The 16,356-nt window shown below is 45.7% G+C and overlaps 1 protein-coding gene across 1 annotated transcript in view; it reads left to right on the top strand.

Moving 5' to 3' along the window:
• The first annotated feature begins 1,729 nt into the window (after positions 1–1,729).
• The window catches only part of LOC126188047 (trypsin-7-like), a 29,484-nt gene continuing 14,857 nt past the window's right edge, over positions 1,730–16,356 (top strand). The window contains exons 1-3 of the mRNA XM_049929479.1: positions 1,730–2,084; positions 4,848–4,920; positions 12,434–12,596. Coding sequence (XP_049785436.1) covers positions 1,947–2,084; positions 4,848–4,920; positions 12,434–12,596 — 374 coding nt within the window. The 5' untranslated portion in view covers positions 1,730–1,946. The remainder of the gene's footprint in view (positions 2,085–4,847; positions 4,921–12,433; positions 12,597–16,356) is intronic.

Genomic DNA, 16,356 nt, shown 5'->3' with positions numbered 1-16,356 from the left:
TAATGAGAGCTCATTTGCAGAGAACCACTTAATGATTTTCTGAAAACCATCGTTTACAATTTCACCAGTTAATTCTTGTCAGTCGGGTGTGACAGCTATACTTGTATCATCGGCAAAAAGTACCAGCTTTGCATCTTCGTGAATATAGAATGGCAAGTCATTAATATATATTAAGAAGAGCGGAGGACCCAAGACCGAACCTTGTGGCACCCCATTCTTGATTGTTCCCCAGTTTGAGAAATCACGGTTTTTGCATATTATGTGAACTGCTTATTTCAATTTTCTGCACTCTTCCAGTTAGGTACGATTTAAACCATTTGAGCACTGTCCCATTCATACTACAGTACTTGAGCTTACCTAGAAGTATTCCATGATTTACACAAGTGTCCAGAGCCGAGCTCAAGTCGTCATGAGGACGACCCACATTAATGTCCAATAACCGCTGTTCGGATATTTTTTATCAGGTAATGTATTCGCCAAGTCGTATCTATGGTTTATAGATCTAGAAGAGGCATATGACCGGGTTCCTAGGAGGAAGTTATTGTCTGTTCTACAAGATTATGGAATAGGAGGCAAACTTTTGCAAGCAATTAAAGGTCTTTGCATGGATAGTCAGGCAGCAGTTAGAGTTGACGGTAAATTGAGTTCATGGTTCAGAGTAATTTCAGGGGTAAGACAGGGCTGCAACCTGTCTCCACTGTTGTTCATCTTATTTATGGATCATATGTTGAAAACAATAGACTGGCTGGGTGAGATTAAGATATGTGAACACAAAATAAGCAGTCTTGCATATGCGGATGACTTAGTTGTGATGGCAGATTTGATTGAAAGTTTGCAAAGTAATATTTCAGAGCTAGATCAGAAATGTAAGGACTATGGTATGAAGATTAGCATCTCCAAAACGAAAGTAATGTCAGTGGGAAAGAAATATAAACGGATTGAGTGCCAAATAGGAGGAACAAAGTTAGAACAGGTGGACGGTTTCAAGTACTTAGGATGCATATTCTCACAGGATGGCAACATAGTGAAAGAACTGGAAGCGAGGTGCAGCAAAGCTAATGCAGTGAGCGCTCAGCTACGATCTACTCTCTTCTGCAAGAAGGAAGTCAGTACCAAGACTAAGTTATCTGTGCACCGTTCAATCTTTCGACCAACTTTGTTGTATGGGAGCGAAAGCTGGGTAGATTCAGGTTACCTTATCAACAAGGTTGAGGTTACGGATATGAAAGTAGCTAGGATGATTGCAGGTACTAGTAGATGGGAACAATGGCAGGAGGGTGTCCACAATGAGGAAATCAAAGAAAAACTGGGAATGAACTCTATAGATGCAGCAGTCAGGGCGAACAGGCTTAGATGGTGGCGTCATGTTACACGCATGGGAGAAGCAAGGTTACCCAAGAGACTCATGGATTCAGCAGTAGAGGGTAGGAGGAGTCGGGGCAGACCGAGGAGAAGGTACCTGGATTCGGTTAAGAATGATTTTGAAGTAACAGGTTTAACATCAGAAGAGGCACCAATGTTAGCACTGAATAGGGGATCATGGAGGAACTGTATAAGGGGGGCTATGCTCCAGACTGAACGCTGAAAGGCATAATCAGTCTTAAATGATGATGATGATGATGATGATGATGATGATAATGTATTCGCCCACACATCTATGACTTCGGAATGGTGAGGCTGTCTTTGTGCCTTACACGGCCAGATTTCGGCGTCAACGGCGGTGCCCGGGCCGCCAGGTGGAAGAACAAGGGCTGTCCCTCGCTCTGCTAGCGGCCGTACAGGCGAGCCCAAAGCCACGCGGCGGCGCGCCGCCTGCATGCCCGTGACCTACTCCTGACACAGATGCACCGCGCGCCACACCACGGCGCGGACCGCGTGTTTCCCGCGCTGCGGCGACAATGCCGCCAAGGGCGCGCGGCACCCTCTGGCTGGTGGGAGTCGTATAAATGAAGCGCCGGCCCTCCGCCAGCTGTCAACAACGTCCCAGCACCAGCGCCAGCAACACCAGCAGCACCATGATGACGAGCGTAGCGCCGTTGTGTCTGGCCGCCATCGTCCTCGCGGCAGCTGCACACTCTGCTCAGGTGAGTCCAGTGGGCGGGGGCACTGAACAAGACGCTGGTTCCTAGTGAAAAAACTGTTCTGACTGACGAGCTCTTCTGCAGAAAGCAGTCTTACAGTATTTACCTACTTCAGTAATACCCTGATTAGATCTCACTGGAACTCCATTTCTGCTTCAGTATAACACTTCTACCTTTCCTCCATCAGAGTCAGATGGCTGCACATAATGTCCAGCAAAACTAAAGCTCTCTCCTGAGGGATTGTACACCATAGAGCTTAACTAGGCATGGTCCTATTGGAATAGATGCTCATGTCCTCGTATGACACTTGACCCGACTTACCAGGTGATTATAGAGGGGACATATAAGGTGGGGTCCAAACAACCATCCAGCTTGACATCTTTCACAGCAGAATATCAGTGCCTGAGGTGAAAAAAAGCTATAAGAGAAAGATCCAATTTTAGACAGGTCCAGGTATTGTATCTAGAATCCTCTTATTGGCAATCTGACACTCACTTGGGTACCATAACACATGTTTCTACCATGCAAACGAGTAACATATTCTGTAGATGTTGGATATATAGCACCTACATTTGTTTACTTTGAAGATGGAAAGAAGAATACAGTTTAATATCCCAATAGCAATAGGGTCATTGAAGACAGATCACAAGTTCGGATTGGAGAAGGATGCAGAAGCAAATCAGTCATGACCTTTCAAAAGAATCATTCTGGCATTTTCTTTAAGTGACTTAGGAAAATCAGGAAAAACTTGAATCAAAATTATGACTTTTACTTAGTTGTGGACTGCACTCATAATACACTTTTCAATGAAATCATCGCCACTACTTGTCTGTACGTTTTTATTATTTTTTGATTTCACTGTTGTGATTACATCTGTAGAGCCATTTTGAGGTGCAAAGGTGAAAAATGCCAGCAAATGTCAGACAAGTCCGTACGACATAACGTCATCGAACTATTATGCACTGTAATATTTCAACGATGGTATATCATTGAGAAAAGTCGGATATTTACTGACATTCCCCTTTCCCACACTTGTAAATGGATCTACAGCTGAAATCGCGATCTAGGAACAGAAAGGTGATAAAAACTTAAAATCCAATGGTGGAAATAATTTCATTTGACCAAATGACCAAACATGGATTCGAACCGTCATCCTTTGGAACGCCAGTCCCGTGTTTTCCCACTACGCCAGTTCGCTTGCTCTCTTTATTTCGAGCTCAAGATTCAATAGTTTGTTCAGTACTTACGAAAATATTTCCGATACTCCATAATCCACAGGACTGTTTCATTTCCTACCTAAGGAAATATATGGGATCCTATCGAAACAGCCTACAAACACCATGAGCTTCAAAATTTCATGCACGTTGTGCTTAAGGCAAGTAGGCTACTCACGGACCTTATATAAGAAATTTGTAATATATTGTCCAAGTTAGAGACTTTTCGAAGGCCCAGTAACGTTACCTCGTACACCAGTCGGCACAAGGATGCTAATTGCGGTGTTAGGATCACTGAGCGACACAACTTACCAATGCTTGTTATTGCTAGAGTCATTTCGGTTCAGCGGTAACACGTACGCACACAGTAAAAATATTCGGCATATTTACCTTGCGTACTTCTCTTTTAAGTGTTTGGTAAATAACAAACAGGAGCAGATGAAATTATAGACGCATCCCTAGTTTTGGTACCGATACAATCCGAAAGCTATAGCACATCTCTCATATATCGTATTGTACTTATCACTAAATTCCTTATTCGTTGAATTATCATTCTACATTTGTCACAAAGGCACCAAAGTAGGCATTCTACTCAAAGAGGTCAAGTGACATGAAAATGGCATATTAATAGAATAATATACATAACTATTCATTACAAAGATGTAAATGTGAAGTTTAAGGCTTATGGGTGTAGGATACTAACTTGTATGAGAATAATTAAGTTTTTATTGTGAGGAGCCTTGATTTGTCTTACTAAGTATAACATTGCAGTCGACTTCACCACATACTCCTGAAGCGAACTTGGATTCCCTTACATACTTTTCTACAAACACAAGTCTCAAAAAAATTCTGAAATTACGCCTAGCCTCCGAACTCAGGTTGCACTTTATACATTGCTATCGAAACACATCATATTTGGAAACAATATTGACTCCTATCGGAAGTAGTTTTCCCTTGCCTTCCTCTACTGAGAGAAACGGATGATCCAGCAAGTTATAAAGCGACTCTCAATTTCTCATGAAATTTGAACCAATTCGTGTTTTCCACATATGCAAAGCACTGTCACTTGAGAAAGACATGTTAAAATCTCAAAAATACTCAAATCTAGACTTCGATTTGTTTTCAGAAAGTTACTCGAGAAGGCAAGAAACAACAATAGAAACCCTTACGATAGCACAAAATGTAGATAAAATTAGAATGTGGTGTCAGTTGCCGAGAATTCTTCCGGGTTGTATGGCCGTGCTCCGTGGAACTCTTCTGTCCCTGACGTATCATCCAAAGCTACGTTGGACACCTTCGGACGTGTTCGCGGTTGTGATGAGTCTTGCCGACTGTCAGCAAGACTCAGCACAACCAGGAACACCTCCGAAAATGTCCAACGTAGCTTTGGACGAAACGTCAGGGACAGATGAGTTCCGTGGACCACGGCCATACAACCCGGAAGAATTCTCGGCAGCTGAAACATCCGGTCGTGAAAGCCTTCACTGCATGAGAATGTGGTGTGTAAGGTATCAGATAGATACCAGTGATGACCTGTTACTATTTTTTGCAGATCCCACCGAATCGGCCTGCGTCTTCGGTGCAGTTGCACTACAACCAGACTTCGGGCCAGGACTGCCAGTGCTGTGAGTATTTACGATACGTGGGTGTAGTAGACGATATGAATTCCCTGAGATGAAAGGATATGCTATATTTCACGCATCCCTGAAAAAAAAGGACTTGAAGGACTCTGCCGTCAACATTTAGGCACCTGCGTTAATAACTTTCACTAATGTTTTATAAAATGCTGAATTAGTTGCACAGTCTTCGATATTTTGATACTTAGTTGGAAAAATTAAATGATTTCTGGTAATCACCTGTTATTTACCTGTGGAAAAGTATTTTGCACAGACGGTTCTAATTACCACACAGAAATAAACTTCACGATGTGAAACAGTGAGACAATATCTGTTAATGTACGGGTATTAAATTTACCGAAATGACTTGAATCACATCTCATGGGTATCTCGGTCACGAGACCCCGTCTCGACTGTAAACCGCTCCACAGAGTTGTGCTGCATGCAGATCGCGCGGCTGTAATAACACACCACCCTGCGCGCCTCCAATTACGAGGGCGGTTCCCTCAGCAAGCATTCGTTACGGCACGATACACCTGCTGTTATCGAAACATGCGTGACCACCTTTTCTGTATAGCGGTTTAATCAACATAAAAATCATTACTAATTGCTTCACAAGCTATAAGCATGTTCCCATTTTCTTTTTTCTCTTAAGTGAAAGACGCATGAGCACTGCCTTGAGTGCACAAAAAACTAACTTTCTAAACATTTTATTTTATCCAGAACCGGCTATGCAACTAATAATTCTTATTTACCTAAAATACAGGGTGATTCAAAAAGAATACCACAACTTTAAAAATGTGTATTTAATGAAAGAAACATAATATAACCTTCTGTTATAAATCATTACAAAGAGTATTTAAAAAGGTTTTTTTCACTCCAAAACAAGTTCAGAGTTATTCAATATGGCCCCCTCCAGACACTCGAGCAATATCAACCCGATACTCCAACTAGTTCCACACTCTCTGTAGCATATCAGGCGTAACAGTTTGGATAGCTGCTGTTATTTCTCGTTTCAAATCATCAATGGTGGCTGGGAGAGGTGGCCGAAACACCATATCCTTAACATACCCCCATAAGAAAAAATCGCAGGGGGTAAGATCAGGGCTTCTTGGAGGCCAGTGATGAAGTGCTCTGTCACGGGCTGCCTGGCGGCCGATCCATCGCCTCGGGTAGTTGACTGTTTATACCAACGTTTAATACAACACCTATCAGGAGGTTTAACACCATACGTCGTTCGAAATGCACGCTGAACAACTGTCGTCGATTCACTTCTGCCGTACTCAATAACACAAAAAGCTTTTTGTTGAGCGGTCGCCATCTTAGCATCAACTGACGCTGACGCCTAGTCAACAGCGCCTCAAGCGAACAAATGTACAACTAAATGAAACTTTATAGCTCCCTTAATTCGCCGACAGATAGTGCTTAGCTCTGCCTTTTGTCGTTGCAGAGTTTTAAATTCCTAAAGTTGTGGTATTCTTTTTGAATCACCCTATATTGTCAGCGACCGCATTTTCAATATCTGTGTGTTTCTTACATCGGTGTGTGTTATTTGTTTGTGTATTTTATTGGTATTCCCCTCTTCGGCGAGGTGCAGGTCAGTTCCATTTTCAGAAGCAGTTTCTGATTTAGCTCCGTGAGGCTGAGTGGGCACTGTTCCACAGTTGCCTAGCAAACGAAATTCTGATACATTCTCTAGCGATGGCATTTCTAACGAGGGCACATCAAGCACCTCTTGAGAGACTCCCAGCCAATCATGCAATACGCATTCCCCTGTTAACTGGACAAAATGGCTTGCGCAGATTGTTAAGTCAATATGTCTCGAAGGGTCATTCCCGCATTGTTACTTTGCAGCAAGAAGGGAAGCACTGTATGTTGCACGCCGAATTGGTGTACAACATAGCGCCGCCATTAGAACATTCAACCAGAAACACGAGACAAAAAAAAATAACGACCTGACTTGTAATAGACGTCCGATATTTACAAATTATGGATCACAGGTGATCCTAGACCGCGCGCTACCTGTTTCGAGTCAATTGAGAAGACTGTGTAGAGTCTGACAGAACGAATCGTCTCCACACGATCAATTGGTCCTGTAGTTGTAGGAGTAAGGATCTTTTCCCCCTTCCCCCAGGAACACGGTGCGCAAAGTAATACCTAAATACTGAGTGGAACAGCGATCCGAGGCGATCCAGGCTCTGTCTGGCGCCTGCTGATATACACTCCTGGAAATGGAAAAAAGAACACATTGACACCGGTGTGTCAGACTCACCATACTTGCTCCGGACACTGCGAGACGGCTGTACAAGCAATGATCACACGCACGGCACAGCGGACACACCAGGAACCGCGGTGTTGGCCGTCGAATGGCGCTAGCTGCGCAGCATTTGTGCACCGCCGCCGTCAGTGTCAGCCAGTTTGCCGTGGCGTACGGAGCTCCATCGCAGTCTTTAACACTGGTAGCATGCCGCGACAGCGTGGACGTGAACCGTATGTGCAGTTGACGGACTTTGAGCGAGGGCGTATAGTGGGCATGCGGGAGGCCGGGTGGACGTACCGCCGAATTGCTCAACACGTGGGGCGTGAGGTCTCCACAGTACATCGATGTTGTCGCCAGTGGTCGGCGGAAGGTGCACGTGCCCGTCGACCTGGGACCGGACCGCAGCGACGCACGGATGCACGCCAAGACCGTAGGATCCTACGCAGTGCCGTAGGGGACCGCACCGCCACTTCCCAGCAAATTAGGGACACTGTTGCTCCTGGGGTATCGGCGAGGACCATTCGCAACCGTCTCCATGAAGCTGGGCTACGGTCCCACACACCGTTAGGCCGTCTTCCGCTCACGCCCCAACATCGTGCAGCCCGCCTCCAGTGGTGTCGCGACAGGCGTGAATGGAGGGACGAATGGAGACGTGTCGTCTTCAGCGATGAGAGTCGCTTCTGCCTTGGTGCCAATGATGGTCGTATGCGTGTTTGGCGCCATGCAGGTGAGCGCCACAATCAGGACTGCATACGACCGAGGCACACAGGGCCAACACCCGGCATCATGGTGTGGGGAGCGATCTCCTACACTGGCCGTACACCACTGGTGATCGTCGAGGGGACACTGAATAGTGCACGGTACATCCAAACCGTCATCGAACCCATCGTTCTACCATTCCTAGACCGGCAAGGGAACTTGCTGTTCCAACAGGACAATCCACGTCCGCATGTATCCCGTGCCACCCAACGTGCTCTAGAAGGTGTAAGTCAACTACCCTGGCCAGCAAGATCTCCGGATCTGTCCCCCATTGAGCATGTTTGGGACTGGATGAAGCGTCGTCTCACGCGGTCTGCACGTCCAGCACGAACGCTGGTCCAACTGAGGCGCCAGGTGGAAATGGCATGGCAAGCCGTTCCACAGGACTACATCCAGCATCTCTAGGATCGTCTCCATGGGAGAATAGCAGCCTGCATTGCTGCGAAAGGTGGATATACACTGTACTAGTGCCGACATTGTGCATGCTCTGTTGCCTGTGTCTATGTGCCTGTGGTTCTGTCAGTGTGATCATGTGATGTATCTGACCCCAGGGATGTGTCAATAAAGTTTCCCCTTCCTGGGACAATGAATTCACGGTGTTCTTATTTCAATTTCCAGGAGTGTACGTAGAACTGTTTGGAGGCAGCACGGCACGAGTCCTTTTCCCAGGCATGTAGTCCTATAGAGTTCCCACAGGGAGGTGGGTCAGTCATGTTTTGGGTCTGTACCATATACGGATGTAGGGTACTTTTCATCGCCATCGAAGCAACTTAAGCCTTCGCGCGTTCGGTCACGGTCCACCAACTTATTCTCCATCCCTAGAGGCAGCATTTCAGTGATGGACTTTTCTTCATAGCTGATAACGCACAATCGCACCGCACCCACTCTTTAACGCCTTCAACCAAGTTCCACGTATCAATGAATGGAATCGCCTACGGTACCTAAAAACATGAGACGGAAGTATCGTGCTTAGATCCACTTGAAACTTGCAGGGTAACGTTGCAGGGACCCTCTTCAAATATTCGATGACCTCAAATGGATGCTGTCCACAAGTGGGAGAGTTTTGAGCAGGGCTGTGTCTGCCACCATGTGGTCAGCATTCAGGCATGGAGTGGGATGTCACCTAGCACCAGATTTTGATTCCACAGATTTCAAAAACGTGTACTTTCGAAAAAGTTATCTTTATGTTGGTACCTGACCCTCTTGAACTCAAACACAAACGTATTTGCAGATACACTTGTGGTACAGAACTTATTTTGAGTAGTTTTCACACGGGGAGCCAGAAGACGACTGCACGAAATACAATATATACAGAAAATGGACACATGTCAATGGATAGAGCATCTCTTCAAGTTTTAACTCCCATTACATGCACTAAATGCGGGCTCATTTGTATGCAGCAAACACAAATACTTGCGTTCCCAACGACAGTAGCCCACGTTTGAAATCTGTTCCCTCGGCTGCATATCTGCAGGTCCAAAATAGTTCGATGCGACAGTACCGGAGCCAACGAGATATACGGGCATCACAGCTTGTGACACTGCAGGTCTTACGAGTGCCAGCAGCCGTCTTCGGCGGGGAGCAAGTCACTATTTCAGACGAGTTTAACAAGTCTTAACTGTGCGTTTAAATACAAGGACAAATCAGAAAATTTTTATTAGCCAACGTAGGGTACATATAGGTAATGACAAATATACATCCTATTCTACACACCTTGTACAGTTTTTCCACGTAGTCCCCACACGGGTTCACACATTTGTCCCGTTGGAGCACTAAATTTGAGATGTCCCTGTGGTAGAAGACTGTTGTCTTGGCTTCATTGTTGCTTGTGAATCGCTGTTCTGCCAGGAAGTTCTTCAGCGGTCCAAAAACGTGGAAATCACTAGCGGCGAGGTCTGGACCGTGCAGTGGGTGGTCCAGAATTTTCCAGTGAAAAGTTCGGGGCTTTTCGGCAGTTCTGATTGCACACGTGGTATCGCATAGTTGTTGAGTAGAATCACGTTGTCCACACCGAGAATCCCCAGCACCATCGCTTGACGGCAGCCCTCAGACGTGACACTGTGGAACAATGTTGGCATTGTTTGTTGCACTTTGTGGCATGAAACCGAGCAGCACTGCTCCACTGCTATCCCAGAAGGCCGTTAACATCACTTTCACCACAGATGGTGCTGAAAGAAATATTTTGGTTACAGCCGAACCCGGATGTTTCCTCACCATGCTTTGCTGCTTGGATTCGGGCGTGAAATGTAGTATCTACGTTTCATCGCCAGTAACAATGCTGTCCTGGTAACCTTCACCCTCCTCGGAGTACCGTTCCAGATGATTCAGAGAATAAATAATTCGCTTGCCTTTAATCATGTCATCCAATTGCTTATGCTCCAACCGACATGAAACCTTCCGGTAACCTAAGGACCTGTGAACGATGTCATAAGCACTCCCATATATGTCAACGTCCCGGGAAACGGCCGTGATGTGCATATGCCGATCTCCTTTCACTACTGCATCCACGCGGGAAATGTTGTCGTCAGACACCGCCGAACGACGCCTGCCTGACCACTCAGTGCCATCCAAGACTTCACGGCCTTTATCGAACTCACAAAACCACCACCTCACAGTTCTCAAATGGTTAAAATGGCTCTGAGCACTATGGGACTTAACTTCTGAGGTCATCAGTCCCCTAGAACTTAGAACTACTTAAACCTAACTAATTAAGGACATCACACACATCCATGCCCGACCCAGGATTCGAACCCGCCACCATAGCCGTCGCGCGGTTCCAGACTGTAGCGCCTAGAACCGCTCGGCCACTCCGGCAGGCTCACAGTTCTCAAAGGGAGACAGTGTTTCCCCATATGTGGGCTGCATTTCCCTGTATATCTCGATGGGCGTTCGTCCCTTCCTCCATAGAAAACTTATCACACTTCGTTGCTACAAAACCGTGGACATGTGAAGCACAACAGCCATCTTTAACAACTGACAGTAGCGCTGTGCGGGGGAGCTACCAGCAGATAAGGCCGGCACGAAACAAGAGAGATCCAGTGCTGGGAATGGATATGCTGACATCGCATTGCCGGCCGGAGTGGCCGAGCGGTTAAAGGCGCTACAGTCTGGAACCGCACGACCACTACGGTCGCAGGTTCGAATCCTGACTTGGGCATGGATGTGTGTGATGTCCTTAGGTTAGGTAGGTTTAAGTAGTTCTAAGTTCTAGGGGAATTATGACCACAGCAGTTGATTCCCATAGTGCTCAGAGCAATTTTTTTTTTTTTGACATCGCATTTATAGGCGTATTTTGATTAAACGGGGAAAAGTTTTCTGATTTGCCCTCGTATACAGGGTGCTACAAAAAGGTATGGCCAAACTTTCAGGAAACATTCCGCACACACAAATAAAGAAAAGATGTTATTTGGACATGCGTCCGGAAACGCTTAATTTCCATGTTAGAGCTCATTTTAGTTTCGTCACTATGTACTGTACTTCCTCGATTCACCGCCATGATTTCATACGGGATACTCTACCTGTGCTGCTAGAACATGTGCCTTTACAAGTAAGACACAACATGTGGTTCATGCACGATGGAGCTCCTGCACATTTCAGTCGAAGTGTTCGTACGCTTCTCAACAACAGATTCGGTGACCGATGGATTGGTAGAGGCGGACCAATTCCATGGCCTCCACGCTCTCCTGACCGCAACCCTCTTGACTTTCATTTATGGGGGCTTTTGAAAGCTCTTGTCTACGCAACCCCGGTACCAAGTGTAGAGACTCTTCGTGCTCGTATTGTGGACAGCTGTGATACAATACGCCATTCTCCAGGGCTGCATCAGCGCATCAGAGATTCCATGCGACGGAGGGTGGATTCATGTATCCTCGCTAACGGAGGACATTTTGAACATTTCCTGTAACAAAGTGTTTGAAGTCACGCTGGTACGTTCTGTTGCTGTGTGTTTCCATTCCATGATTAATGTGATTTGAAGAGAAGTAATAAAATGAGCTCTAACATGGAAAGTAAGCGTTTCCGGACACATGTCCACGTAACATATTTTCTTTCTTTGTCTGTGAGGAATGTTTCCTGAAAGTTTGGCCGTACCTTTTTGTAACACCCTGTATGCAAGGTCTCGATAACACGTAACAAAGTTAAGACCTTTAGTGAGTATCTCTTCTTGAGCATATTGATTTCCCGTGTGGTATTATGAATTAAAACTTGAAGTTATGTCCTGTCCAGTGAAACATGTCTGTTTTGTATGTTAGGCGGTTTTCTCGCAGACGTCTTACGAAACGCTGGAGGTACTTATGAATAACCTTGTGCATGGCTTTCCACATCAACACTTTAAATTCAGTAGGAACGTAGGACACACAGAGTCATACTTGCAGCAATGTGCGAGGTGGGAAAACCGGCCTTTCCTCCGCGAGACAACAACGGTGGCGCAAGAGCAGGCGGCGGTGAGCTGAGTTTGTGAGTATGACGCCCGCGGGCACCGAGTTAGCGCCGCTTTGGTTGCAGCGTGCGGCGTACCGAACCGGCGCCAGCGCATCGTGGGCGGCAACGTGACGCGCGTCAACGAGTTCCCGTGGGTGGCGGCGCTGAGCCGGCGCGGCAAGTTCTACTGCGGCGGCACGCTCATCTCCAGGCACCACGTCCTCACCGCCGCGCACTGCGTCGACGGGTGAGTGCCGCTGCGCCCACTTCTGCTCGCTCAAAAGTGTGGTCGTCTTCAGTCGGTAGACTGATTTGATGCAGCTTGGGATCCAGCTACATTTATTATTTTGACGTTATTGACGAGACCCGCCAATAGAGTCTCAAATCCACGCATTGGATATACAGGGTGATCAAAAAGTCAGTAAAAATTTGAAAATTCAATTATAAGAGTCGAGGGGCACGAAAGGGAAACAGTTGTTGCGAAGGGAATGAGACAGGGTTGTACCCTCTCCCCGATGTTATTCAATCTGTGTATTGAGCAAGCAGTGAAGGAAACAAAAGAAAAATTCGGAGTAGCTATTAAAATCCAAGGAGAAGAAATAAAAACTTTGAGGTTTGCCGATGACATCGTTATTCTGTCAGAGACAGCAAACGAGTTGCAAGAGCAGTTGAACGGAATGGATAGTGTCTTGAAAGGAAAATATAAGATGAACATCAACAAAAGCAAAACGAGGATAATGGAATGTAGTCGAATTAAGTCGGGTGATGCTGAGGGAATTAGATTAGGAAATGAGACACTTAAAGTAGTAAAGGAGTTTTGCTATTTGGGGAGCAAAATAACTGATGATTGTCGAAGTAGAAAGGATACAAAATGTAGACTGGCAATGGCAAGGAAAGCGTTTCTGAAGAGGAGAAATTTGTTAACATCGAGTATAGATTTAAGTGTCAGGAAGTCCTTTCTGAAAGTATGGAGCGTAGCAATGTATGGAAGTGAAACATGCACGATAACTAGTTTGGACAGGAAGCGAATAGAAGCTTTCGAAATGTGGTGCTACAGAAGAATGCTGAAGATTAGATGGGTAGATCATATAACTAATGAGGAGATATTCAATAGGATTGCGTAGAAGAGGACTTTGTGGCACAACTCGACTAGAAGAAGGGATCGGTTGGTAGGACATATTCTGACGCATCAAGGGATCACCAATTTAGTATTGGAGGGCAGCATGGAGGGTAAAAATCGTAGAGGGAGACCAAGAGATGAATACACTAAGCAGATTCAGAAGGATGTAGGTTCCAGTAGGTACTGGGACATGAAGAAGCTTGCACAGGATAGAGTAACATGGAGAGCTGTATCAAACCAGTCTCAGGACTGAACACCACAATAACAAATTTGAAAACTTAATAAACCACGGAATAATGTAGATAGAAAGGTAAAAATTGACACACGTGCTTGGAATGACATGGGGTTTTATGAGAACCGAAAAAAAACAAAGTTCACAAATGTCCGACAGATAGCGCTGGACAGCAAAACTGCTACCGTGACGGGTGAGAGGTACGCCGATATGTTACAGAATCGCATCATCCCCAGCCTGGCTGATAAACACCTGCTGGAACGTACGATGTTTATGCAGGATGGCGCTCCATCTCAAATTGCTAGACACGTGAAAGATCTCTTGCGCGCGTCGTTTGGTGATGATCGTATGCCCAGCCGCCACTTTCGTCATGCTTGGCCTCCCACGTCCCCAGACCTCAGTCCGTGCGATTATTGGCTTTGGGGTTACCTGACGTCGCAAGTGTATCGTGATCGACCGACATCTCTAGGGATGCTGAAACACAACATCCGACGCCAATGCCTCACCATAACTCCGGACATGCTTTATAGTGCTGTTCACAACATTATTCCTCGACTACAGCTATTGTTGAGGAATAATGGTGGACATATTGAGCATTTCCTGTAAAGGACATCATCTTTGCTTTGTCTTACTTTGTTATGCTAATTATTGCTACTCTGATCAGATGAAGCGCCATCTGTCGGTCATTTTTTGAATTTTTGTATTTTTTTGTTTCTAATAATACCCCATGTCAATCCAAGCATGTGTGTCAATTTGTACATCTCTATCTACATTATTCCGTGATTGGTTCAGTTTTCAAATTTATACTGACTTCTTGATCACCCGGTACTTAACTTGTGGTTGTAGACTTTTCCGAAGTTGCAGATTCACGATGTCATACAGGGCAGGGAAAATAAAAATGGACCACATAATATCCCTTGTATCTTGAAATAGGCAATCTAGTTTACATCACCTGGTCTGGGAATGGGTGATGTAAGTTGAACTGCCTATTTTGAGGTAGATCAAATATTTTCCGGGAAAGGTTTCATTTTGCCCACATTGCATACTGTTTGAGGCCAAATAACAAAGAAAAAAATTTCAGAACGTGGGGTTCGGAGGCTTAATTGCTCTGTAAAGTAGGACACATGGAGATCTATGGCATCTCTACGGAAAGAGAACAATGCTGATCCACTCACAAATCTTTCGAGCACATTGTTCATGGCCGGCCGTAGTGGCCGAGCGGTTCTAAGCGCTACAGTCTGGAACCGCGCGACCGCTACGGTCGCAGGTTCGAATCCTGCCTCTGGCATGGATGTGTGTGATGTCCTTAGGTTAGTTAGGTTTAAGTAGTTCTAAGTTCTAGGGGACTGATGACCTCAGATGTTAAGTCCCATAGTGCTCAGAGCCATTTGAACCATTTGAACATTGTTCATCGTACATTGTTGAACATGGAGCTCAGCAGCAGACGACCACTACATGTTCACATGTTGACCCAACGACATCGTCAATTACGATTTAGTGGGCAAGGGACCATCGGGATTCGACCGTCGATCAATGGAACCGTGTCGGCTCTTTGGGCGAATCACATTTTTGCTACATTAAGTCGATGGTCGTCTCCACAAAAACGCCGTCATCGACGTGAACGGCGGCTCAAAACGTGCAGCGCGCCACTGTTGCTGGCTGGTGGGAGCACTATTATGTTATGGGAGACATTATCCTGCGGTTGCAAGAGACCTTTGGTAGTAATCTAAGACACGCTGACTGCTGCGAACCACCCGCATCCCTTCATGCTTGACGTCTTCCCCGACTGCAATGTCATCCTTCAGCAGTATAACTGTCCATGTCTAGGAGCCAGAAGGGTGCTACAATGGTTTTAGGAGCATTACAGTGAACTCACGTCGATGTCTCTGCGACCAAATTCGCCTCATGTAAATCCTATGGAGCTATTTACATCTACATTTACATCTACATCCATACTCCGCAAGTCACCTGACGGTGTGTGGCGGAGGGTACCTTGAGTACCTCTATCGGTTCTCCCTTCTATTCCAGTCTCGTATTGTTCGTGGAAAGAAGGATTTTCAGTATGCCTCTGTGTGGGCTCTAATCTCTCTGATTTTATCCTCATGGTCTCTTCGCGAGATATAGCTAGGAGGGAGCAATATACTGCTTGACTCCTCGGTGAAGGTATGATCTCGAAACTTCAATAAAAGCCCGAACCGAGCTACTGAGCGTCTCTCCTGCCGAGTCTTCCACTGGTGTTTGTCTATCATCTCCGTAACGCTCTCCGTTGGAACTTCTCTATCTCTTCTGTCAACCCTATCTGGTACGGATCCCACACTGCTGAGCAGTATTCAAGCAGTGGGCGAACAAGCGTACTGTAACCTACTTCCTTTGTTTCCGGATTGCATTTCCTTAGGATTCTTTCAATGAATCTCAGTCTGGCATCTGCTTTATCGACGATCAATCGATGATCATTCCATTTTAAATCACTCCTAATGCTGACCTGCTATATTGTAGCTAAATGATAAGGGATCTTTCTTTCTATGTATTCGCAGCACATTACACTTGTCTACATTGAGGTTCAATTGCCTTTCTCTGCACCATGCGTCATTTCGCTGCAGATCCTCCTGCAGTTCAGTACAATTTTCCATTGTTACAACCTCTCGATATACCACA

The sequence above is a fragment of the Schistocerca cancellata genome, chromosome 5, assembly GCF_023864275.1.
Source record: "Schistocerca cancellata isolate TAMUIC-IGC-003103 chromosome 5, iqSchCanc2.1, whole genome shotgun sequence".
In the NCBI taxonomy this organism is placed as follows: domain Eukaryota; kingdom Metazoa; phylum Arthropoda; class Insecta; order Orthoptera; family Acrididae; genus Schistocerca; species Schistocerca cancellata.
The sequence above is the reverse complement of the archived record's forward strand: the minus strand, read 5'-3'. Positions and strand labels throughout refer to the sequence as shown.